This window comes from Taeniopygia guttata, chromosome 3 (genome assembly GCF_048771995.1).
Source record: "Taeniopygia guttata chromosome 3, bTaeGut7.mat, whole genome shotgun sequence".
NCBI classification, from domain to species: domain Eukaryota; kingdom Metazoa; phylum Chordata; class Aves; order Passeriformes; family Estrildidae; genus Taeniopygia; species Taeniopygia guttata.
This window is the reverse complement of record NC_133027.1, coordinates 23520996-23548719: the sequence shown is the minus strand read 5'-3', so window position 1 is coordinate 23548719 and position 27724 is coordinate 23520996. Positions and strand designations below refer to the sequence as shown.

Here is a 27724-nt window from a genome sequence, read left to right as displayed (position 1 = left end):
TCTTGGAGTCCTTCACAGGCTGCAGGTGGATCTCTGATCCACTGTGGACCTTCATGGGCTTCAGTAGGATAGCTGCTTCACCACATTCTTCAACATGGGTTTCAGGGGCTTCCAAACCTTGAGCACCTCCTCCCTCCTCTTCCTCTTCATTGACCTTAGTGTCTCAGAATTCTTGCTCTCACATTCTCACTCTCCTTTATGGCTGCTGTTTTTCTGCCGCAGCTTTTTGTGTCTGTCTTAACTATGTTATCTCAGGGGTTCTACCACCATCTCTAAGGTGTTCAGCTTTTGCCAGAAGCAGACCCATCCTGATGCTAGATGGCATTGGTTCTGTTGGACATGTGGGAAGCTTATTGCAGCTTCTCACAGAAGCTACTCCTGTAGCCACCCCTGTCTACTAACTAAAACTTGGCCATGCAAGTCTAATACAGGGCTGAGGTATTTTACTTTTTGGTTTTGTTTCTCACCATACTAGTCTATTTTTAATTGGCAATAAATTAAATAATTTCTTCTCAAATTGAGTCTAGTTTGACTGTGATGGTAATTACTAAGTGATCTTCTTGTCTTTGTCTTAGTCCTTAAGTTTCTTCATGTTATTTTTCTACCTTGTTCTCTCCCCCTGTACTGTTAAAGGGGGTAATGAGAGAGCAGCTGAGTGGGGGACTGGCAGCCAGACAAGGTCAATTCACCACACATAGTAAAAAAATAAAATTTCTGTCATCCCAATAGTGAGTCTCTACTTGTTTCCCACATGTGTATACATTATTCTTCATTATATTATTAAATTCCACAATAATTTGCTATCACTAGAAGCACATTGTATCATGTTCAGTTAATGAGCCTTCATTTGATAATTTCAGGGAGTTTTTTTCAGTGGATATCTCCAGGTTTATTTGCCAAAAACTATTTAATCTCTCCAGAAGACATAATTACCAGAGACTCTTTCTGTCAGATAAGAGTTATACAATTGTGAAAGGTATATTATTTGTCTTTCTTTTTTTTTCATGCACAGGATAATATCTGTAAGAATTCAGTAGTTTGTGAGCTCTTCAGCTGCAGTTTTTTGACATTGCTTCTTATTGTACCAAATAATCATAACTATGCAGAGGAAAATTGACTTGTCCTGCAGTATCAGAAACTGAATAGATGAAATAATCAAGTATGATTTATATGTTAGCAAAATTTTTATTCATACTTTGAACTGTAGTATCTTCCTATAGTTTCAGATGTCCAGTACTTTTATTGGTTTGGTGTGCTTAATTGATTGACAAAATATACCTTAAAGATCAAGTATTTTTCTGTTTCATTTGGACTTCTCTATTCTCTGAAACTTAAAATTAGAGAAACATCCTGTGAGTCAGACAGCAGCTAGAGAAAGAGTTATATATCCCATATTGGTTCTCAGGCAATGCTAACTAGGATCTTTTGGAGGCTCTTTATTTCTCCTGTCTTCCTTGTTTTGTGTTTCGTTTGAGTCTTTTTTTCTGTTTACTATCTGAAAAAAAGGTGAAAAATCAAAATTAAATCTTTGTGTTTCAGGTGTTACTTTGGAATCAGATTCTTGCCTTGACCCAGGAATTCCTGTGAATGGCCATCGCCATGGTAACAACTTTAATATCCGCTCCACAGTAACCTTCAGCTGTGATCCAGGATATACACTGAGTGATGAAGAACCTCTCATATGTGAAAGAAACCATCAGTGGAATCATGCATTACCCAGCTGTGATGGTAAGTTTCAAGCTCTTCAGATGGCAGATTTAAAGTCCACAAAAGTTAATCTACTATTTTGCAGAACTAATTAAGCTTATCATTGCTACTACCTCCCTTCAAGATCCACCTCTTTAAAAATTATTTTATTGTTATTAAAAGCTATGCTTTACATCTCTATGTCCATTTTCAGTGAAGTACTGAAAAAAAATGGGCCCATATTCACAAATAGAAAAATTCAGATTCTCACAGAGTGCCATTGTTCAACTCTGAATCAAAATGGTGCCATACAACTAATACGTTCAACAAAAAGCCAATAAAATTAATTTTTATTTTAAACTCTAAATACTGCATACCAAAATGATTGCTTAAAATTTAGGATGCTCAATACTAAAGCAGATAGACCATGATCAGCCAATGTAATTAATTTTCTTAACATATTTTTGTTTGAAATTTTGGTTAGTTTAATAATTGTCTTGGTGGATATGAAGTATGAAACTGTCTAGAGCTTTCATGAGACATTTTTTAAAATGCTGAATTACTTCATGGTTTAACCACAGCCAGCAACCAAGCCTCACACAGCCTTTTGCTCACTCCCACCAGTGGGATCAGGGAGACAATCAGGAGGCTAAAAGTGATAACACTCCTGGGTTGAGATAAAGACAGTTTAGTAAGAAAAGAAAAGTCTCTGCACACAAGCAAAGCAAAGCAAACCATGGAATTTATTCACTGCTTCCCAGGGACAGCAGGTGTTCAGCCATCTTTAGAAGAGCAGATGACAAATATCATCAGTCTGAAGTTCTCCATTTTCCCTTTTTCTCCCCACTTTATATACTGAGCCTGATGCCATATGGTGTGAGTTATTCTTTGGGTTAGCTGCAGTCACCTGTCCCTGCTGTGTCTCCTTGTAATCTCCCACTCACTCACAGCTTCCCCACCAGTGTGGCACATGAAAACCAGAAAAAGTCTTGGCTCTGTGTAAACCCTGCTCAGCAATAACAAAAACATTTCTGTATTATCAACCCCGTGCTCAGCACAAATCCAATACACAGTCCCATACTGAGAAGAAAAATAACTCTACCCCAGCACAACTGCATTTGCAAATATTTCTGTGTTCTTTTTTGTAGTTGGATTTTTTGGCTAAGTTCTGCTTTTGTGAACCACTAAATCAACTGAATTTCTTCATGGAACTCTTGTATAGTTGCTACAAAATCCCTCTTATAGAAACCACAGAACAGCGAAGAAAGGCTCTTGCTTTAGTAAATTACTTAAATTAATGTATTTCTAACTTGCTTTTCAGGTCCAAGGTTTTAATTGATTACAGTGGAATGTCAGAGGACAAAATTAGATTCACCGAAGTATTTCATTTTCTCACTCTGTTTTAAACTGTTTAGTTAAACTGAGCACTAGTCTTCTCCTTCTAACTCTCCCAAGCTCAGACCATCTAAACCACCAAAAGCCTATTACAGAAGTTAGCCAACCTAGCATTCAAACTCACTCACCTTGTAATCACCACAACCCATTCCTCCTTTTCAAGTACAGACACAAAGTATTTTTAAATGTTTAATTGTTTTTATGGGCTTCTTTCCTTGTTTTCTTTGCTGTGATGGATTGACAAATGCAAAGAAATCTTACGATTGAATGGTATTCTCTTCTTTTTCTACTTACTTTTAATAAAATGTGTGGTTCTATTTTTGAGTTAAAATATCAATATTTAACTCTTTTGTTTGCATATGAATGTTGATCTTCGGGAAGATCTAGTTAATTTTCACTCATTACAAGAGATTTTTTTTTCCCAGGTCCTTCACCCACTTTCATGTGAGTGTATGAGAAAATGTCAAGCCTTTCTGGAGTATGTTCTCTAGGCAAGCACCACACAAGGGTTCAATATACATTCAGTCTCTTCCTCACAGACTCTGTTGTATTAACTAGTCTAAAAACATGGCATAGAACTCACACTCTATTAGGTAATCATTCTGTTAGTATATTTGCCTTTTGAGGCTCAACAAGTTGTGACCCAAATTTTTGGAATGTGACAGATTTAACTGAGGTGAAAATGAGCATTTTGCACTCATCAGTAGAGTACTGATGTTCTCAAAATTTTAACTTCAGAAATTAATTTAGCAGAATAATGCCTAAGGGAAAAGCATGTTGCTTTGTTTCATGCCAACAAAGAAGAAATAAACCTGTGTAGACATGTAAGGTCTGTAAGTAATGTGTCATTCTCAAAATATGCTAATGCCAAGGTGAAGCATGAAAATAATTTTTGAGTGAGAGCTAAATTAAAGCACATAAATTCCATATTTTTAATTTTTTTAAAAATATGTAAATGATTTTTGAAATATGTAATATCTGCTTTAAGTAATGTTGCACAGTCAAGTATTTTTCTTCCTTCTGTGGTGTTTACAGAAAAAGATAAGGATTCTTGAATGAAATATTATTGTTCATTTATGGCACTGTAAACCTGATGTCTATAATGCTATTTTTTTATTATATAGTTACTGTGGATTTAGTAAAATGTGTTTTAATTCATACTTGCATGCAGAAATAACTATATTCAGGTAAAACCAGGCTGGAAGCATTTCCTTTCCTTTTATTTACCTATAAATATGTATAAGTTACATAAATTCAAAAAATATTAATACTTTAACAAAAGCATTAGTCTAATAAGAAATGAAAAAAAAGGAACTTAAGCTGTAAAACAAGTATATTATATATAGACACACATCTACATAAAGATACTGCAAGTTTATTGAATGTTTTTTCATGTATATTTTCCATCTAAATAATGGCAAAGTGTATCACTTTATGTGAGTAAGAAGACTAAAAGCATCTTAATGTTTTGTTGCTTTATTGTTTAAATATTTATCATATTAAAATTCAAAAAAAACAACAGCATAAAAACTGGACAGCAAGAGATTAGTGGAAAGCACAGTCATGCTGTATTTATAAGATCTGTGAGCAATTCAGCATGCAAATCTTAAACATTAATTAATTTGCTATGCAAATTTGAACAGCCTAGTTTAGCAAATTCTAGTATGCATAAAATGTTTTCTAGCATAGTTCTCATGTCTTCCAGAATATTCAATTCAAAATAAATTACTTATGATAGGACAATCTAAATCTTTGAAAAAGAGGAAACTACACTTCTTTTTTCCTCTGAGCGTTGTAGTAATCATCAAACTTTTACGTACTTGAAAAAAGGTGCTTTTTACTGAAGTATTTTTGTTTGTTAAAAATGCAGTTGAATGCATGCCTTTCAAAATATTTAGTGAAAGGAAAGCAACAGCAAGATATTTGTTGTGTTACTCCACAAAAGAACCCCCTTATTTCTTACATACTACTCCAGTATGAATTAATACTTGCAATAATTTTTTTTTTTTTTTTCTGTTAACTAAAGAGAGGTTGGAAATGAAAAATTAAGTCCTTTTCAAGGAGTTAATTTTACTTATTTCTGTATTCTGCTAAGTAACAGGAGAGGCTATAAATGAAAAAGAACCTCCTTTTCAAGGACTAATTTAGAAGAAAACCAAATGTTGTCAAAATTGATGTTGTGGCGTTGGATTAACTAACTTCTTATTTTAATCCTTGAATCTATTTTTAAGTGTAGTTAAAAATGAACTCTCTCTCTTTCTTTCTCTTTCTCTCTCTCAAACCATTTCACAAGAAAGGCTTTTTGTATGATTTTGTTTTTTTCTCTTCTTAAGCTTTATGTGGTGGATATATTCAGGGGAAGAGTGGAACTGTTCTTTCTCCAGGTTTTCCTGATTTTTACCCAAACTCTTTGAACTGCACTTGGACTATTGAAGTGTCCCATGGCAAGGGTAAATATCTAATATGTTTTGCATATGTATAATGTCTGTATGGAAAAAAAAAATCAGACACATATAGCTAAAAAAGAAAATGTCCTTTATGAGTTAAACCAACACTTTCTGATATTGTTTTGAGGAAAAAGTTTAACTTTCCAAAATAAGTATCTTCAAGGGTGGGATTTCCAATTTTTGTTTATTTTCCAAAGGAAGAATTCTTTTTAAAGTTGCCAGAGGCAATGTGTTTCAATATCAGAAAAATGAAAAAGAGTGAAAGAGGTAAAATAAGGGGAAATAATAGCTACTGGTCAAATAGCTCTAAATTTCTTTCAGTCAAAGATATCAGGACCTTGTTGATGGCTCTTTGCTATTATTGAACATAAAGGAACAGATTGGATCCGTGTATTTGTAACCTACTATTTCAGACTTAAACCATTGGAGCAAAAACTTATATATATATATATATCTTTATGTTACATACTCAATAGAGTTATATCTAAGTAAAAAATGTGGGAAGTTTTGACTTTTAAAATCTTCTTAAAGACTGATTTTTTTGTTTGTTTTTTTAAAACTCATACAACATTTTAAATGTAAAATATATGAGAAAATGTGCTAAGAAGAATATTGTTCCCCACAGTAAATTTATAAATTTATTATACTTATTGTATTTGAAAACTGAACTGTAAGTCAAAATTTAATTCATGATTGGATTGGAAGTTGGCAAATGAAAAAACAGCCACTATGTCAGATAAATAATCAGTTCCAGAAAATAGGAATCTGTATTTATTTAAGACTGTACATAAAACTACTGTATGCTTTGTACTTGTATTTGGAAGCTTCCCTGAAGGTTAGAATTAAAAATCAGAATTGTGTTGAAGGAAACGCAAAAATAAAACACAAATACAAAATTTTAGCAAATATTAATGTACGTCTCCTAGGTAATAATGAAATCAAGGTAGATATTATATGTAAAAGAGAAATACAGGAACTTGAATAACATCTAAATTATAGAAATTTGAATTTTCAGAGTGCTGTATAAAAATAGCACTGAATGCCATCAATTCTCTTATATGAATTATTGATTTAAAGTGAGCTAAACAAGCATCCACATTGCACATATGAGCACACTTGAGGTCATGTGCTTTCTGCAACTTTATTTTCAGAATTTCAGGTTTTGATTGTAACTTTTTCTCAAAATGTTTCCGTGTGACATAGAAATTTCTTTCTGTGTCACCTATGCATGAAGGAATAGAAAAACTTGCTATTAAATGCTTTTCTTTCCTCCCTTTTTAAATTCTTTTGAAGGTGTACAGCTGTTTTTTCATACTTTTCACCTTGAGAGCTCTCATGACTATTTGCTCATCACTGAAGATGGGAGCTTCACAGAACCAGTAGCCAGATTAACTGGCTCAGTCTTACCCCCTACAATTAAAGCCGGCCTCTTTGGAAATTTTACTGCACAGCTTCGATTTATATCTGATTTTTCCATTTCTTACGAAGGTTTCAACATAACATTTTCAGGTAATTAATTCCATTCTGCTAAGTATCCTAAAACTGTTCCAAATGCAGATAAAAGAAATATTATGAAACACTATAAAGTAAAAAAAAAAAACCAAACCAAAAACACTTAATCATTGTATAGTGTCTATCATAGAAAACTGGTTAAGGTTTAAAAAGGTGGCCATGAGAATAGAGAAGAATATTGGTGATTTGACTATTTTATCTGTTCTCACAGAAACATTAAAATTGTTGAAAAATGAATTTTGAAGAAAATTAAGGGAAAAAAATTTACAAAGATAGAAGGTACTGCTTCAGAAGATGGGAACTAACTTGTTCTAAAGTATAGAAACTTTAAAAAAGCAGTCGTATGCTAACACAGATTCACAAAGGACTCTAAATTGAAGACTGATTTTAAAATGGAAAATGTGTATATAAAGATGAAATAAAACACTTATTAGCTATTGATGTATTTCTGCAAATTATCTCTTTAAGATATGTGAAACATTTGTTAGCTGCTTCTTATTTACAGTCTTCTAAAACTAGATGACATCTAATATACATTTCTCAGTAATTTTCTTTGCCTATCTCCATTACTAGGAAGTAGAATTACAGATGTGCATATTGCAGCAGGGCATCTCACCTCCCAACAAGAGCTGATCTGTTCTTTGTTAGCTGGTCAGATAACTCAAACAGGATGAGCTGTCTTGTAGTGAGTTATTTTGGCACCACAGCCAAAATGGCCAGTGCTTTGGCATCTCCCAGCTGCCAATAAACATCTTACTTTTGAAGTGAGATCTGGAAGGTAAGCTGGATTTCTTACTGGCAGACACCTCACTTACAAACTAGAAAAGCCACACCAAACTTTCACAAACCAGAAATCCTCTGTACATGATCCTGGAAATTTGTGGAGTCCCATGAGTAGAGATGCCTATTTTGCAGTTACTCCCAGGGTTAAATGAAGAAATCTGTGTACATTATTGTAATTTTGGTGGTTGGTTATAATACTGTTTCTTTTGCTAGCTTTAATTATAGGTACCCTGAAATAGTGCATTGTTTTATGCTTGGCTGTAATCTACTAGTAGTTCTTTAGTTGCATACTGTGTAGCAACTCTGATTAGGATCTTTGGTCAGTTATCTCTTAATTATTTTTATAAATATACTTGATTTACCATCATTAGAACTTGTGGACCAGAGTAAGTCCTTAAATTTAAAATGCTGTGGAGTTCTAAGGCAGGGTTTCCGAAGCTTCCACTTGTTCCATGACACATGAATTAATCAAGCATTCGTTGAAATGCGCATGCACATGTATATTTTATGGAAGGAGGGCATAAGGAACTCACATCCAACTCTCCTACACCATTTTTCAGGAACTGAAAGCCAATAAATTTTGTTAAGAATTGGCAATGTTTACATACACACGGTCATGATATTTATGAGTAATGTATCTCATTTAGCTTGCTTATTTAAAAAAGGAAAAAAATGCCTCACTGATTAGGGCAATAGTGTTGCATTTACTCGTATTAAATGCTAAAATACATTCATTCTGGATACTTCGGACTCACCAAAGCAGAGGTTAGCAGTTTTACAAGTTTGAAATATAAATACAAATATTGATTATTTATTTGATAATTTATCACTAAGTCAAAAGACTAGAGCACTAGCCAAGTTGTAGAAAAACACACAAAATATTGTGGATGCATGAGGGAAAATTGTGCAGAAACAAAATATTTGGACCACAGAAATTTTGGAACGCAATTGAAGGTTTATGTCCTATCTACTACTGCTACAACATACAGAGCCAGCATATTCTATCATTCATATTAAATGCACATTTTGAGAAATATTATGAGGTACATTTACTTTGTGAATCAAATACATGATTCTGGTTTTTTACTTTCACACAATCGGCATATATTTCTTCTTAGTTAGAAGTGTTTAGTGAGAACACCTGTTTTGAATGTCATGAAACACACAAATTTGTCATGAAAATTGCCATGTGCCTGAACGTATACTACAGGTATACTATAGGTATATTACCTTAGCCTCTGCAGTACTGAACAGAGGTAGTGGATCGTATGTTTTCTAAACATGCAATATTTGGCAGCAGAAACTGATGTAGATTATAGATGGCTGCCATGTCCTCGCCCCAGACCACTGTCCCAGATATCCTCAGCCCCGGCTAGTTCTGCTGTGGGGCGAGTAGGGCAGGTGTAAGCACTCCCCGCTGGACCCAGCTGGGCTTTGGGGAGCGCTTTGTGGGTTTACGTCACTGCTGATTCCGACGGCGAATAGAAGAGGAGAGGAACTTGTTGGGGGCAAAACTCCAATGTTTATTGAGACCCTGAGGGTCCAACAGCATGCGACGGGAGACAGTCAACAAGAGCAACTGAGGGGTGCTGGCAACATGTTATATAGGGAGAGGGAGGGGAACAGATCAGCCAGTGGGGCAACATAAAGGAGTGGCTCTTGTGGGGATTGACATGTGAGGGATCCAGTGAGGGACAGACAGGGGAGGGGCCCCAGGCCCTCATCCAATCACTCGGCGCTGTGGATAGAAGTTTCTAGAGGTAGGGGAATGGACACCGAGTGACGGACAAGGCACCTGGGAGGGGACAGGGGAATGACTCAGTGTTTTGTAGGGAGACTGACACATGGGGGAAGGCGAGAAACTCAGGGAGAAGCCAATACAATGTGCGGGTACACAAGAACAAACCATTGCAGAATGAAAATCTGATAAAACATATAAAAATGCAACTCCACAGATGGCTTCTAATATTCAGAACTTTCCTACAAGACAGTTACTAAAGGGAAGGATTTATTTATTAATTTTATTCCATATATCAGTTGTTTAAAGACTCACTCAGAAACTTTGGTTTGTTTTCTTCCCTGACTAAATGGAATCTCTTATTCTAAATAAGTAGATTTGATCCTACTTTCCACAGACCTCCAAGGTTAATGTTCTAGGAAACATTTTTCTTTATCTGTTGCCAGAAGGGATCTCTTGGGTCTTTTGGCTCATATTCTGAAGAATAAAAAATCAAACCTTTTCCATTCGATGTTAAATTGTTTTCTTTCAACATCTTTTTTCAAAGTAGTTGGTAGTGGCTATCTGAGGAAAAATATCATATGGAAAAACAGGATAAACAGAAAGTGATACTTCCACAGCATATTCTTTGGAGACAGGGAAATGGGCAGCTCATATATTTTCTGAGTTTTATTTGCTTCCTGTGTAACAGCCCTGATGTTTTCCCCATTACTCTATTCTGACTCCTCCTGAATTATTTCTGATGTGTAGTTATAAAAGCACACTTTTTTTGAGAATGTGTTCGTACGTCTTTCATTCATCTAACCTTTTGTTTATTTTTTAAATTAGATTTTATCACATAATGATTTCTTTCAACTGTAAGGCTTACTTCTAAAGCTGTTTGGGAGTTCAGATGAAAAGGAACTAGAATTATACACAAAGGAAGTAATTAAACAAAATTATAGTAAACCACTTACAGTACAAGCTGATTACAGCTCTTGAAATTAAAAAAAATAGATGGCGTGTTGGTAGGGCACATTAAATACATAATTACTGTATATATAGGCATAATAGACTTATAGAAACAGTATTGGGTTTTAGTAAGGAACATAACTCAAAAATACATGTTTTACAGCTGTTCCATGTTCACACAATGCAGGTGATTTGGTAAGTTTGCTTTTTTCCATGTGGACAATTTGTCCAGATAATAACATATTATGTTTTATTGTCTGCAGAATATGACCTGGAGCCATGCGACGATCCTGGTGTTCCTGCCTTCAGTAGGCGAGTTGGTTTTCATTTTGGTGTTGGAGATTCCTTGATCTTTTCCTGTTTCCCTGGGTATCGCCTGGAAGGTGCTAACAAACTCACCTGCCTGGGAGGTGGTCGGCGTGTATGGAGTGCACCTCTGCCAAGGTGTGTGGGTAGGTGGTCACATGCTTTCATTTCATTCATCAAATCGTTAATAGCACATGGCATGTGTCAGAATACTGGGCGGAGAACAAAGTGCTTGGGTTGAAACAGTTGATCCCCAAGCTGTAAAAACTTCTAAAGTAAGTGCAAGATATAAGTAATGCATGTCTCCTTTATACAAAGATCAAAAAATACAAACGAATAATTATAATTATGCCAGCAAATAAGATCAAAATGTAATGTGAGATAAAACGCAAAAGCAATTATTAAACTTCATGTTTGACACAGTTAAGTTATAAATTTCATACTTTTTCTTTTGGGGTAGAGAAACTATGTTTAGAGCTTTTTGTTGAAAATGCCCTGTTTTGGAGCCCTGCAGCTGGTAGTGTTATTCTTGTAATTCTAAGCTGTTGGAATTCTTACAGTTTATAAAATGCATCACAGCATTTTTAAACTTTATTTTTTTTTAAATTAGTGTGCTCCTGTTAAACTTCAGTAGCTATCAGCTCAAATTGAGTGAACAGTTATTTTCTTGGAAAAGCTCTGGGACTGTATATTATGAAATTTGTGCAGTTGCTGTATTTGTGAGATGGTTTTATTTCCACCATGTCAAGTGAATCTCATCAGCTGCTGTTGACATATCCTTCTGAACAGTCAAATACTACCATACACCTCTAAATGAATTCCCTTAAGAGGGTTCTTGTTTTAAATAAGATTTTATTTCATGAAGAGAGAAACTCAGCTTCAGCCTATTTCTTTTATTTATTATAAAAAGGTGAATCTTTATATCTGAAAAAGTCACCTACCTTGTATATGAATGTAAGATACATAGGGAAACATAAAGCATCTCAAATTTTTTTTCAGAATTGAGTTATTCTTCCCATGATGAAAGGATGTTACAGATGAGAGAGGAACCAGAATAATATGGAGTTTGCCATTTATTTTGAACTTCTAGATTTAAGTCTTAGTCTGTTTTCAGCCCTGGGATATTTGCTTGGTTTGGGTTTTTTGTTTGCTCATTTGTTTGGTTGGTGTATTTGGGGTTTCTCTTTTTCTATGCAGTTTCTCTATGTTCCACTCAAACAGGTTTAGTATATTTTAGATATCATAAAATTTTAGTCATCTGCAAAAATATTGTTATCTTGTGCTGAAGAAAAGATACATTCTATATAATGCATGTTTTTGTAAATTTTGTTAACTTTTAGAAGGCCTTTCCTACAGTATCTATAGTAATAAAGAGATTCAGACCCGATATCTTGAAAATGCTCACTTGGTTATCCTCATAAAGTAAAAGACACATTGAAAAGTTGAAAAGATTATCAAAGCATCAATAATCAGCTTAATGAAGTATCAGCCACTGAATTAGCTGTGAATTTATAGAAATAATGTAACCACTTACTGTGCCAGACACAGATATGCCTATATGTTTCTCCCAAGCATAATTTAGTGATACACATCTAACCTTATGTATATTTGATATGCCTGCCATTCATATTGAAATTGAATTTCTATTTACAGAGAGCCCAAGATTTCCTTTTTTGTTCCTATCTTTAGTTTTTAGCAAATTTGTTGACTGGCCCCGAGACACGTTTGTCACTAAATCAATGTATGAGATCCCAGTTTCTAACTGATTAGTAAAGCCTTTCATAAAGCATCCAAAGACAAATGGCATTTCTCTAAAGTAAGATGATCCAAATAACTCTTTTAACTCAACCTATGTCATCATTTGATCTCTTGTAGTGTAGCAAGCTAAAGATATATATAATACAACTAAGAAAAATGCAGGGAAAGAAACTTTGCTGGGTAGCTGAGTGAAACTGAGGAGGAAAGACAACCTCAGTGGCTATCATAGCTGCTTTTATAAGTGTTTTTCTTAACACTAAGAAGTCCCTTTTCTTGTTGCCATGGCACCTATGACACTAGGGGTGAAGATATCCTCTTACCCTGAAAAGAAGTTCACACAAAGACTTCTTCTTTATTAGAAGAGTGAAAAGCTTGTCCTGAAATCTGCTGGATTTGGAATCTACATTTGGAATTTAGTCTCAATTCAGCGGCACAAATTCATAAGTACATTACTAGGTTCAGTAGTCTCTTGATTATTACTTCCTAATTGTCATTTCTGTAGTGATCGAACTCTCATACACAATATATAATCATCAACATGGATTTTCAAGTCCTTCCATGACATACGGTAATACAGTCTTTCATGATACTTTTAATCAGATTCAGGATGAAAGCCTCTCCTGACTTGACTATATGATGCTTGTATCCCTAGTTGTCTGTTCTGTTTGTGCTGAATAATAAGTTCTGCACCTTTAAGACCTGTTCCAAGAGTGAAGGGGGGAGAGAAGAAGCATGGAGTTTGTTTTCAGACACTGCACTCACTCCTCTGCATTCCTGCTCCTGGACTGTGTTGTCTGCAGACAGACAGACAGACGGTGAGACAGAGCTCTCCTTTGCTTTTAGTTAGTTTTAGCTAGCTGAGGCAAAGAAGTTCCCTGGACTGTGGGGTTTTTTTTCCTTTTCTTTGGACATGTTTAAACATGCTCTGGACTGAACACCAGAAGAGCAGTGACAGCTCACACCTGAGGCCCACCTGGCCAGGCCTGGGCTGTGGCATTTCCAGCACCGGAGGGACTGATAACAGACTAAGTGAGCCTAGCTACAGCCCATGGAGGGGACTTTCTGCATTTGTCTCCTTTTTGAAGCAGCAAGAGGTTTTATTTTTTTTGTACTGTTTAGGTTTTATTGTTTATTAAACAGTTTTGTCCACTTTTCTACAAGGAGGTCTTTTTCCCGAACTGGATAGGAGAGGGATTGATTGAATCTGCTTTATAGAGGAACCCCTTCAGGGGTTCTCCCCACATTTGCCCTAAACCAAGACAAAGCCTTCAAATTTAATTGTGCTTAATTTATAAACTAAACATTCACACGACCACATGCTGATTTGCATCACAAAGATTTTATTCCGTTTCATCTGCTGTTGAAAAAAACCAACAAACCAATGGGTTTTCCAAGTCTTGCCCTTCTCTATACAAGTAAATAATTTCAAATACTTCCTCTAGGGTTATCTCAAACATTTTGTGCAATTTTTCCAATCAGAGAACTATCTGTATATTTCCACCCTTTCATCTTATTTGAAGAGTTATTTTCCAAGTAAATGAAAAGCAGGGCTTGGGAGGTCTAGTTAGCCTAACATCATGATGCTGCCATTCTTAATTTAAGACTTTGAGTCTTGTATGAGCAAGTCTTATATGTCCTTCTCTCCATGCTGTGCTGGTAGATGGTCTTCCCCTGGATTTCTTTATGTGATTACCTGGAAGTTGGTTGGCTCTCAGAATAAAGCAGCATACCCTCTTCTGCAATAAGAACCCTCCTTTTCACAACAAAATACACCACCAAGTATACCTTCAAAATCAAATTCATATTCATAAACAGGTGGACTTGTAAATCTTATTTCCTTGTGTCAACCATTCACTCTTTTGTCTTTTCAATTAGAATGATTTTGCGTATCTCAGCTATGCACTTCATGTTGTTTTGCATACTATTCCATCTGACCCCAGAGTTTTGAAGAGGCTAGCTAGGGTTTCTCTTTGAGTCATCACCCCATTTCCAAGACTAGAAAGCAGTCTGTGCCTACAGCCACTTACTTGTTACTATTTGAGGAAAAGAGCTTTACTGTTAAAAAGAGTGCAGAAGAGGCAGGCCCTTAGGGCTGACTCCCTTTGCTCTGTTTAAAGAGCACATATTATAATAACCCAAGATGGTGTCACATTTCCCTATCTCAGAAGACTAAACTTTTTCTCTTTTTTCTTCTTTTAAGGGGTGCTTTTCCTACAGAAGCAAATCCCCTTCCTATCTAATGAATTTTCAGTTTACATTGAAAGGATGTGGCTTTTCAAGAACATGCTGTCATTCCACCTCTATATACCAAGTGTGGGAACATTGGGATTGCCAGTCTCCTCACAGAGAATTTCTCATTCTTAAATTGTTTTTAAGAAGGTAGTGAGGTCATCCATAAAAAATCTCACTTCCTCTCAGAACTTCCTCAAAACACTCAAATAACAATGGTGGGTTCCCACTGCAGATGAGACACTTTACTCTTTTTTACACAAGAGTACTGCCTCCCATCTTTCCAGACATGGTAAGTGCATTTGGGAGAACGATCACACAATTTTTACTGAGCTGGTGACTCACTGCAGCACATGTGCCACAGTTATTATTTCCTTCAGTTTCCCACAATATAAAGGACATAGATGGTAATTTGAATGAAAAAAAGTCTGTCTGACTGTATATGGCTGTTCTTTGAGATATGTTGTCTCAATGAATATCTCTCACATTCACAGTGTTCTTTTTTACCCTCTCCTCAAAATTCACTGTAACTGAGAAGAATGTGACATTAAGGGGAACTCTGCCCATTCTACTTTGCACGATGCACCAAATTGAGTAATGAGCACATGTCTACAGAAAATGTCAAGAGAAAAATATCTTAGCAATGGCAAACATGCATAATATCTTGAAAAGAAATGTCACTAGCCCATATATTTTGATTTGAAAGTATTGATGTAAATATTTGGATTTTAGCTGTTCCGAAATAACTTGTGACCTGTAAGGATGTTAACCTTATCATCTGGTATGCTGCTGTTATTGTTGTAGTTGACAATGTGTGATGGTTTAATTTTCCAGATCTACTTCTGGATAATATGCATATCATTTGAAATTATTGGGTTTACATTGCGTGTATAGGTGAAAAACAAGATACTGGAGTACAGACAAGTTTCTTCTGATTATTTTTAGTCTAGTTGAGATTTGAAACCAGAAAACAGCTTTTGTCCCCTTCATTTGTTCATATTTTATCCAGTGTTATTATTTGTTATTTTGTTGTTATTATTGCTTCAACTATTATTCCAGTGTTTCACAGAAAATAATTCAAAAACATGCATTTTGTTAGCAATTACGGTTGTGATGGGTTGCTGACACCACTTCTACATATATAATTTATACACATTATGCCATTTGCTTTCCATAATTGCAAATGTTATATATACCTTTAAAAATATATGCCCTTTTACTTATCTCATCATTGTGAAGACAAAACAATATAAGCGTGGATGCATATTCTTACCACTTTTTCCTTCCAGCAATAACTCTTTTTTCCTCTGTCTATAATTGCACAATTTTATTATAGTTTCATTTACATTTCGCAGCTGACTATTTTTTCCTGAGAACAAATCCCAGCTTTTAGTGAGTAGTCCCCCTAGAGTACAGATACAAGAGTAAAGCTTCAAGGCAGTCACGCACCTCTGCGTATCCACAAAGCTATGTCAATTTCAGAAGTTTGATGAATAGCAGTGTCCAGAAATTAGGTGGAAGAACTTCTTATTGAAGTCTATTGAAGTCCCTGATTCTGAGGCTAATGTCCACCTAAAGGAGACTGTCAAAATCAGATTTCTGATGTTATCATATTGTCATCACTAACGTTTTAGTGACGAGAGGAGAGGGGAGGGGAGGGGAGGGGAGGGGAGGGGAGGGGAGGGGAGGGGAGGGGAGGGGAGGGGAGGGGAGGGGAGGGGAGGGGAGGGGAGGGGAGGGGAGGGGAGGGGAGGGGAGGGGAGGGGAGGGGAGGGGAGGGGAGGGGAGGGGAGGGGAGGGGAGGGGAGGGGAAGGAGAGGGAGAGGGATATGAATACATTAATTCTTGGACAAATAATTGAAATAACACCTACTGTGTTCTGACATTATCTATAAAATTAAGAGGATACTTTCCTATTAAAACACATCTAAATTGCTTGTTACATAGCTTAAAACTAGCACATAGTACACAAAATTTGTTCTGTAAATATCAGCTGCTTATATGGATCCAATTTAGATTCTTCACTTTCCACATCTGCCAACTGTGGAACTGTGCCAAAACACAGCATTCAAAGAAAAGATCCTTAAATCATCTTTCTATAAAAGAAAAAAAAAAAAAAAAAAAGATCTATATGGTTACCTGTGTCTTCTCAGCCTTGGTGAGGAGTAGGGTATGTGCAAAACCAGAAATGTTTAACAAAGCAAGATACCTGTGAATATGCAAATTTCCAGAGATAGGTGGCCAAGAAGTAGGGGCTGAGGCAGAGGAGAGAGTTTACACTGCAGTGTCAAATGAATGCATCTGATGTACACTGAAATTACCTCCTTAATACTTTCTGAAATGTGACTTTATAATTTGCAGTAATCCCCTTAAAAGGTGAGGAATGAGCCTTTTAGTTTTGGTATTCCTTTTTATGGTGCACTGTGAAATAATGATGAAATTCAGAAAGATAGGAGACATTTCATTCTTTCCTTCCCACTTGACAAAGATACACTGTTGACTGATTATTGAAGACAAGGTGTAAAAACTGGAGTGGAGATCCTGTTACAGTGAGTTGCAAAGTACAGAGTTCAGATGTAGGTGCCTTCTTTTTTCAAAAGACTTTAATTTTATCAGGAGGGTACGGGCCACATTTGACTCCTTTTTGGTGGTCAGTCTTTTCAAATCTGTCTCTAATCTGCAGAGGGTTAATGTCTTTCTCCCCATTAACTCTCTCTGAGAGTCAGCCTGGCTTTCTTCCAGTGAAATCCTTTCAAAAGGCCCAGGTTACACCAGAAAACCTTTCAGCAGGTCTCATATACCCAGGTTATATTGAGGGGGAAAAAAAATATCATTATATTTTCAGAAAAAACAGACATTCACCATTTGATTTGCTCTTGGTAGTTGTACCCCTTAGTAACCCACTGAGAGTCAATTTCTTTCTCCTCACAACCCTCTCTAGCATTTATTTTCTCCCAAAGAAAACCTTTCAGTAAGTCCAGGTCACACCAGAAAACCCTAAATATCTTTGAACCACACTGATCACTCTGCCATATTCAAGGGATCCTGTCTGATGTTACACTTATGTAATGCTCTGGTCCAGCCAGTGGGTTTAGGAGAAGGTAGCTTGATTGACTGTAGGTGGTGCATGAGTGAAACAACAAGAATTCTTAAGATTAGAGTGAAACTACACTGAATTACCAGAATATATCTATTCTATCTATCTATCTATCTATCTATCTGTCTGTCTGTCTGTCTGTCTGTCTGTCTATCTCTACATGTGTGTGTGTGGTTGTGTGGCAGGTTTATTTTACAGCAGTTTGGTTTCAATGGAAAGAAGGTATGTGGCCACCGTTGTTATAATCAATGGAAATATAAAATAAAAACACCATTAAAGAAAATATATCAAGAAAAGAAAAAAGATAAAGAAACAATAAAAGTAGATAGTGGAGTGAAAAGATATCACTGTGTGAAGAGCCATCAATGAGACTATTGCTACTTAGATGTCCATTGCTCAAAATAATGATTGTGGGGGAAAGCCCCCCCAACATAAAGTTCAGATAGTCTTTGATAGTTAATGACATTTGCAACATTTCCTAATGTTTTCTCAGCATAGTGTAGCCAGTCATGTCTTATCAGAAAGGATGAATACCTTCAGGCCCATGTGTGAATGTCCCAGTAACTCCCCTGGGAATGAAGTTTTACATCTGAGCCAGTTGCCTTTTCCTTTATCTGGCTCAAAGGCCAGTTTGTTGCTAAAGGTCAGGTTGTAGTGGTCATTGTCTGGTGATGGGTGGTCACACCCTCTCCACCAGGGCTGCTCTTATGCAGATCAGAGCTTTCGCTACCAACATCCAAAACTCCTTCTCCTCCCCTTCCTTTGGTGGGGTGAAAACCAGGCCTCAGCAAAGCACCCTGCTGCTTTTGCAAATGAATGTTTGAGTTATTAACCCTTAACATTCCAGTCTCACATAAGAGGGAAGAAACTTTTGAATTGAACTCTCCTTTATGTGATTGTCTCAACAATTATATTATTTGATTTACAAGCTGCTTCTGTCTGCATGTCTACACTTTCCCTGCTCACTATCTCTTTAAGAAACTGTGTAATTTTACCTATGTATGACATAAAATGAAAATATTATTTGTCCACTGCACACTACACAGTGTACACTATATTCAGTTCAAGCTAGTCTTTCTTGGTAAGGATTGAACGGAGTTCAAACACAATATATAAAAGAATAGTCTTAGTTTTGATTGCTGGGTCTTTTTTGTCTGGTTTGGGTTTTAACCTGCATTATTTCCTGTCCCCAGTGAGTCATTTCAGCTCAGTATGGAATTCCTAAATCAAGCTGTAAAAAACGTAAATGGTAAAGCTGAAAAGAAAGTGCTCCTATATATTTTCATTTTGAATTTAAGTGGTGTTGCTCCCTTATTAAATTTTATATGGCACTTGACTTTTAATAGTGGATTAATACAGTATTTGAGTAAAATCTTCACTGAGGTATTGCTCACTGGTATTCACATTAATATCACATTAATTTATCATATTCAGTTGTTATATTAAATACTACTTGAATAATTGGTAGGGTGCTATAATAAAATGCTGACACCATTTAATAAGCTGTTTCTTTTTAATAGTTCAGTTATATTCATTGCAAAGTAATAAATTGTAATTAATATTGTTATAATATTATTATAATATCATTAATTATTAAACCTAATATACTCTGTCATGTTGTTGCATTGAGTTAATTTCCAGTGAGACTGAAAGAAGGGGGAAGCCTATTAGTGTTAGTTGGAGATTTCTGTGAGACCCTTGAGATCTGATATTCATTGTTTTCTTTAAAGTCTGTAGCTTTAAATTTGGATTTGAGTTCACCTTTAAGAAGTCAAACTAAGTCTGAAAATTGCTGTTCATTTTTAGCTAGAGTTTAGGTAGAGAGAGATTTCATTAAGAGCTACTCATGAAGAAATCTTATATAAGATCAGCAGCTGAGTCTCTGAATCTTCTGACAGAAATAAGGATGTTCATGCATTCAAGATCCACTGTATTTCAGAATTCTTTATTTAAAGGCTATGTTATGTTTGTAGCTGTTTTTTTTCATTTTATACAATGTATAAATACAATATTATTTGATGGTTTTGGTAATTTCTTTTTCCTTCTCTTAAAGCATTGCATTTTTATAAATACAGTCATAAGGTTGTGTTATTTAATCCCTTCTACTTTCCGTTTTTTGACTGAATATTGGAGATTTGCTTGAGTAAGTCTTGGAGTCTTACTCCATCTGAATCTTTAAAATATGGTGCCATATAATAATTACAGGTTTGAGTTTTCTCTATCTGAAAACTGAAAATTTAATATTCAGGAATCACTACAGATTTCAGTTGTTACACCATTGGCACTCTGGTTTTACTTCCAGAATGAGAAGGAATGACTTTTATGAGAACTCAAACCTTTTTCTGAGGCCTGGTATTAACTATTGTTAACTATCAGCTATAGTTACAAGGAATAAAGATTGCCTCAGGGAACCCTTTTGCCTTTTTTCTATGGTTTAATCTTATGTCTGCTATGTGTTGTTTTCTGCTAAGACAAATAATGTAGGGATGCTATGTTCAGAGATTAGTAACAGAAGATACTAGATAGAGTAGACAAAAATCTCAAAATAATTTAAGTACGAAAACATTCCCATACCTTGGTTTGTACCAATAATCCCCTGAGACCAATTAACATTATAAGGTTTGTTTTGAGAATATGAATATTGTCTTTTTTCAGTGGCATATGGATTGAGAACTAATTAAGCAAACCACAGAAAAAAGTTTGCCTGCTGTTGGCCTTCCTTTCCTGCTCCATTATTCTGTGCATTCAAATGATACAAAAAATACAGAATAAGAGGTTTGTTTTCAGCAAAGCATTTCAGTAGAGTTTTCACTGAGGCATTCTAACCTCACCACTATCATACAGGTGTTGCTTGAAAAATATTAAGAGAAGCTGATATGAACATGCTTTAGTAGTGCAGTCTACAGTCAATGACCAAACTTTACTTGAAATCTATCTTAGAAAAGCAAAGAGAAGAGGGAGAAAAACAGGGAATGTCACTCCCCAGGCAAGAGGTAAGAGGAATGAAAGAATCCTCAGACAAAAAACTCTCTCCAGTAAAGGTAGTGGTGATAATAATAATGATAATAGTAATGAGAAAAAACCCAATATCTTCTTGGTTTCTCCCTGGTACAGTTACATTTTTCATGCAGACCATCTCAAGATCCTCACTGGTAGCTTATGATACTGTTTACACCAAATGGATCACATATGGGTGTTGCAGACTAAATAGTATTTTACGTGATATATTTGTGCATGTATTTTATTGTGTAATATTTATTGTGCATTAAAATAACTATTACCTGCTTGTTATCTACAAAATTCTATTCAAGTATGAAGTTACAGGACAAACACTACCAGATCTTGAATGATGAGATCTTTGTGTAGAGTTACAGGCTAAAAATACAAGGCTAAAGATTGAGAAGTGAAATGAGAACAGTGTGATTTAAGAATCAATGGCAATCACTTTTTAGGAGAAACCCAGCATAACATTATTTCTGAATTCAGTACTGCCAACTGACAAAAACAGCACTTGTGAAGCCAGAGTGAAGATCATTCTACAGCCACCTGGCAGTGTGCAGAGGAAAAGTTACAGGTGCACCTTCAACGTGGAAGGCAGGCTGCAGAATTGGAGATGAAGGACTGCTGACAATACAGACTCAGACACTCTGCAGTGAGTTGATGTGGAAACTCCATGTGCACCTCAGTTTGATGCAGTGTTCCAGTTAAAAGGGAGCTTCAGCTCCTAGCACTGTATGACAGTTTGTACCTGAATCCATGCTTGAGTCCAGTCATGTATTGTGTCTGCTCTACAGAAGTTATATGCCCAGCTTTAGAGATCCCTCACTGACTGTGGAGGGACCTTAAGTTTTTGCTATTATGTGAAGGCAGAGCATATGACGCTTTATCTGTAATCCCCTCTCCTCTTTTATTAATGTTGCTTAACCATCCTACTGGATAACAATATTGTCCAACAGAAATATAAAGAATGTCTGAGCTAAGCTTCTTCTCATACTTCATGAACTTTTGCACAATTTTGTAAACACAACAAAGGTATTCTGTACTCAGTAGACTGCTTTTTGTCAGAGAAGCCTTTAAACTGACAACATACGACTTTTATTTGATCTCTGCTTTGGAGATCTGATTAAAGTACTGTCAAACCTTTTAGCAAGATGTATGGAAGAAAAAAATAATAAAGTAAACTTTTCCATTAAACAAAGTTATTGTTACATTTTACATGAACTATATTTCAAAGCAATTCAAAAATCCCTGAATTTTGTTTGTTTTATAGTTTGTGCTCATATTCAGGAAGTGTTTGATGATCTTCAAAAGATCTACCCTCTGCAGTTTCCTTTTATCCAATTTCAAGTGAGACAATGAAAGAAAGAAAAAAAATTATGTATTTAGATAGAATTTTGTGACTTTATTAAGCAAAAGAACAAAGAATGGGGTCAAGTATCTGTTCCAGACAGATTACTCTCTCTGAAAGGGAATTAAAGAACAGTTTGATAAAGCATTTTTCAGTCTGCTGCACTTCTTACCAAGGTTATAACAGACAATTTGGAAACTATAGTGAAATTAAAGCATGTAGTTCCTTCTCAAAAATCTTTTAGAGGAGGAAACAGTCAATATGAGTATTTCTTTTGCTTTCATGGTTTTCTGGCTCACTGATGGGCTTTTTTTCAATTTATTTTTCTGTTCTTTTTTTTTCTTTTGACATACTTTTTACATATTTTCTGCTGAAAAATATCTTGAATTACACTTCTTTTTGGTCACAGGATATATTTGAAATACATGACTAAATTGAAATAAATGAAGTGAGAACTGGGTCTTAATTGTTTAATCTAGAGAGTGGGTTTAGGTGTCACTGACCATATTGATAGTAAAAAAATGTAGAACTTTGAATCAATGTATTTTGTATATTGAAAAGTAAAATAGATAGATATAGAAACAAAGGAAAGGGAGACATGCAACACAGAGAAAGGATCTCTGTTACGTCATAACATGTATTTTAGTGATGCATCTTTTTATAGCAATTTTTAGGCATTATATCATATGCAGATTTTAAGTTGTTTAGTTGTACCTACATTATATTAATGTATGCATATCACGTAACCACATAGAGAGCACTGTGAAATATGTTCATTTTCTTTAAAGGCTACAGCTTGAGGAGTTAGTCCTGAAAATACTATTTACATAGAGCATGTTCAATGGGTATGTTGTAGTTTACCTGTTCACCTAAATTCACCCTGATACTTCCAACACAAGGTTGTGGATCAAAATATGGAGACAGACTATCAACAGTAATTACTTTAAGAGCAGTAAAGATTATTCGTCCTGGCAAATCCCATACCTGTCAATGTTTGCATAATTTAAAAGTTGTACATACTAATACAGATATAGTTGATTTTTATTAAGGAAAGGGTGCATATTGGTAATATTCAGTGAATTGTAGTTAATAAATGAAATTACAATCACATACAAGATTTTTTTTCTCATGTAGGGGAGTGAGAAATCTTTTTCATCTCTCTTGGCTATGGAGGTAGTTACTATAGGTGGACAAGCCATATCCCTTCTTTACACAAAACTGCTGTGGCTGGATCTCTCATCAAGAATATAAGAGATGGGGCTTCATTTGCTTTCTATCTGTAAAATAATTTTAAAGTCTATCTGATGCTTGCTAGCAGAATCAGCATGTCAATGTGGCCAAAGGCTCTTGTTTCATTTTGCATAAGGAATTAAAGATCGGAGGTGAAGAAATGCAAGTGAACATGAATATATTTTTCCAGTCTAGTAGCTTGGTGCTCACAAGGTAACAGTGAATATTCAGAATTTTATTTCCCAACTGTTTCATGTATGAGTTTCTTTGAAGAGGTGTTCCTTCTCTCTTATTTAATGCCCTACCCACTGTGTTAAAGAGATTAGTCAAAATTTTGTTTGCTTTGTGACTGATTTTCAAATCTCTGCGTGAGGCAGATGCCCTAGGAGATGCATGTTCAAATCCCCAGAGACAAAGTGAATTGAATTTAGGTGTCATACATATTGGCTGCTTGTGTTAATTACAATATAAAAAAGTAGCAGCAGTGTCAGCTAGTGTAAATAGTTTTAAAGAAAAAACATGACTTTTACCATACCACTCAGTAAAATATTAGGGCCATGAAAGGGAGACATACCTTTGACTGCTTAAGCTTTTCCTGCTGCCAAGGCCAGACTCAATATTGCATTTCATTGAGTTTCTAGTTCATAAGCGTGGAAAGCATGGTCATGCAGTTCTGGACTGCAGTGGGGAGGAACAGTTAGAAAAATGGTCAATTGAAGTCCTTAGGGCATAAGGTCTGCTTATATCTGGGCATTGGTCACAAATAGCAGAGATTTCAGTTATTAGCACACTTAGAAGCTCCAAAAGTCTGGAGAAAAAAGGAACTTTTCCATCGATGAGGACAACATTTCTTTGAAAAAAAGTCACCTAAACCTCCAGGCCAAGACACTGGGAGAGCTAATTAAACATGACTTTGACTTGATATCCTAAGATTAACCAAATATAGCTAGAAAACCTTAACTTGAGCTGTGACAGGCTTTGTATATATTGAGGAAGGGAAGTTAAAAAGAAGGGCTTAATTTCCTTTGAAAGCCTCTTTCTGGTCTCTGTGTTATTGTTTTGGTGGCTGACACAAGATGAGGTAGGAAACTTGACTGGCCAGATGACATCAGCAAGTCTTTGAATGATAATGAATGGAATGATGGGGCCTGATGAAACTGCATAGCTGTCAGATATTTGCAAGGGATTTGAAAAGGGGTAACATGAATATGGTTTTCTAGCATTGGTTGGAGGTATATGAGTGTCAACTTGAGTTCAGAGAACTTTGCCATGTAATTAAAGTTTAGTAAATAATTGCTCATATTACAATACATCTGCTTCTTTCAGAAAGTAGCATAGTTTAGAAGGGTAGTAGTATTTTGTCTTTAGTATCCCTTATCTTATATGTCAGTACACCAGTATTATTTGCTGTTTGGATGTTTTCATCTATGTGATGGAATTTATGTTGCATATTTGACATAATTTTATTAGTCTTTATTCAGAATTGAAACTGAGTCCATAGTCTGGAACATACCACTCCTCCTAGTCTTTCTTATTTTCTTTACTGGGGAGCTACAACAAGAAATGTCTAATGAAAGTGTCAATAGGTGTTTACTACAGATGGCTGTGAAAAAGACTCACCTACTCTTTACCCAAGAAGGAAAGGATCTGTCTCTTTGGCACTGACTGATGTCAATAAATGTTCGTTTGTTTATTTTTTTACTTTTTTGTTTTATTCTAGGTAGAGAACAAGCATGTTTGAATGCTCTTGATTTAGTACCAGATTGGGTTTTCTTGTTTGTTTGGTTGGGTTTTTTTGGCAGCTTACTGCTTGTTTAAATACTTACTGTTTTTTTAAATACTTATTTGTAAAGCTGAATACAGAGGTAAAATCAATATTATGTTTATTTGAAATGTTACCACAATAACTATATTTCAATAAAGTATTCAATTTTTATGATATCCAGACTAATCTGCATTATTGGTTAGTCAGATGGGAGGATTAGGGGATAAATTGAAGGTAAAAGCACATAAGTACACATAATAAACAGACCCAGTGAAATGCAGGAGATGGCAACTGTGATAGGGATACTAGGAGTTGGTCCTACAGATGAAACTAGATAGAAATATACTTTCTTTAGATAGCTTGTTAGAGATTTCATAGAGGCTAAATATTATTGCTAATAACTCATATTTTTTTGAATTGGATAATTCACTTATTTTGTTTTAATGTGTCTATTTTCTTTAGCTGAATGTGGAGCAACTGTCTCTGGAAATGAAGGAACATTATTGTCTCCAAATTTTCCATCTAATTATGACAACAACCATGAATGTATCTATAAAATTGAAACTGAGGCTGGAAAAGGGATCCATCTTAGAGCCAGGAGCTTTCAGCTGCATGAGGGAGATACTGTTAAGGTAATAAGAAAAATTATTTCATTTTCTATGCTAAGTATTCACATTGCATTAATAAATCTGTTTCCAATGGCAATTATCTTTCTTTTCATATCCACTAGGTTAATAGCATCACTGCCTTTATATGAGATTCAATGATTTATACTAGATTCAAATAAACTATCAGAGACATTGTGATTTCAGTTACAGTTCTAGTATTTTCTCTTTACACACTATTTATAAGTGTAGCACAGGGATTTTTGTTATTTTTTTCCCTAAATGGAAACTAACATTGCAATATTGACTAACACTGTATTTATAGAAGCTGTCTTTCAGTCTTTTATATTGCAGGGAAAATTTGAAACGTGGCCTAAATATATATAGATTTTGAGCATGTACTTTTCTACAGCATGGTAATAAGTTGCCTTTTCCTAATATTAGCTGTTGCATTCTTGTATGTACTGAAAATCCTGATATTCATCTGAGTGTTGACCATACATTAAATTAGTCTTTCAATTTTATGTACCCAAAATTTTGGTTAATTAATACTTAAAATCACAAAGTATTCAGAATTCAGTTAGCAAGTTCCTTTCTGGTTATCTCCCGGTAACCCATTTAACATGTTAGAAATTGCTGTCTCTTGATTTTTTTAATTTGCACTGAGTGCTTGACATAAAGAGTTTAAAGATATAATTGTTATGGATCCAATATCGGTGGCTATATTTTTATCCATTTCATCATCTTAAGATCTTCCTTATATAATTAAGTGTGTCCATTCATTTCCTGCAAAAAACAAGGCATTTAAAGATAGGATAAAGGTGGGGAGGAAAAAAAGTCTTCACTTTAATATAGACATTTATATCTTTGTTTCTATATGTATTCTTTTCAACAAGTATTTCATTTGACCATTAAACAAGCAAAACTTATGGTTTAGTTTATAAAGTTACAATCAAAAGAACAGCATTTTCTCTGTCTTTACCCACAAAAACATTGATAATAAATGACACCATGTATAAAACACTGCAAGATCTTGGTTTTGCTTTTAGACCAAAGGGAATTGAATAGGTGGACAAAATATATGGTTTGTATTGTCCTTTGCTCCCATTATCCATGGTCTGACAGTGCAAATCCCCCAAAGTATTTTTGCTCTGAAGAGATGCATCAGGGAAGAAAGAATTTAATTGCCCACTGAGTTGCTAGAATGTGGTACAAAAGTCTCCCAGAAGCTTTGCAGATATCTGGTTTATAAATAATTTAATAAACTACTTAAAAATCTACAACAAAAACTCCCTTAGAAAACCCTAAAGAAACATTTGAGAAACTCAGTTATCCTTCAGAACATCTCATGAGTAATGTCCAGTGTACTTAGCGAAATTCCCCAGAGATACAAGAAAGATTTGCCTGAGACAAAGCTGTTCTGAGCAACCTGTTAGATACTTTCTTTTATAGACCTTTAATTGCAATACTTCAGAGGTTCCAAAGGACACAAAGGCAAAATTGTGGTGATGTCTGAACTGCAAGGACTGTTCTCTGGTTTTGAGTCAGTTGCAACAGCACAACATCCATTTATGCAATTAAGCTCTCTTCTACCAATTAAGGTCTGTCTTTTACCTGCATTTATGAAAACAAAAAGTCTACTTCCTCTCTCTTCCCATGCCAGGATGTCCTTTTACATATTTCCATTGGAATCAGCACGCTGTCAGGGCTATGGTCTTCAAAGCTTGCTTTCTTTCCTATATGACCCAAAATAGGAGCAAAATTTGTTACAAACCCCAGCCTTCTATCTTGTGCTGCACAGAAGGAGGTTGCAAGACTGCCTTGCTGGCAGCTTGCAAGGGATGCACTAAGCTTATTATAAACCTTGTGCTGAA

General features: G+C 35.3%; 1 protein-coding gene across 2 annotated transcripts in view; it reads left to right on the top strand.

The window, feature by feature from the left end:
- Positions 1-27724, top strand: part of CSMD1 (CUB and Sushi multiple domains 1) — a 1058834-nt gene that overhangs the window by 819463 nt on the left and 211647 nt on the right. For both annotated transcript variants that reach the window (XM_030269463.4, XM_030269462.4), the window contains exons 18-22: positions 1540-1728; positions 5415-5531; positions 6822-7037; positions 10776-10964; positions 25708-25877. In XM_030269463.4, the coding sequence (XP_030125323.4) occupies positions 1540-1728; positions 5415-5531; positions 6822-7037; positions 10776-10964; positions 25708-25877 (881 nt within the window). The remainder of the gene's footprint in view (positions 1-1539; positions 1729-5414; positions 5532-6821; positions 7038-10775; positions 10965-25707; positions 25878-27724) is intronic.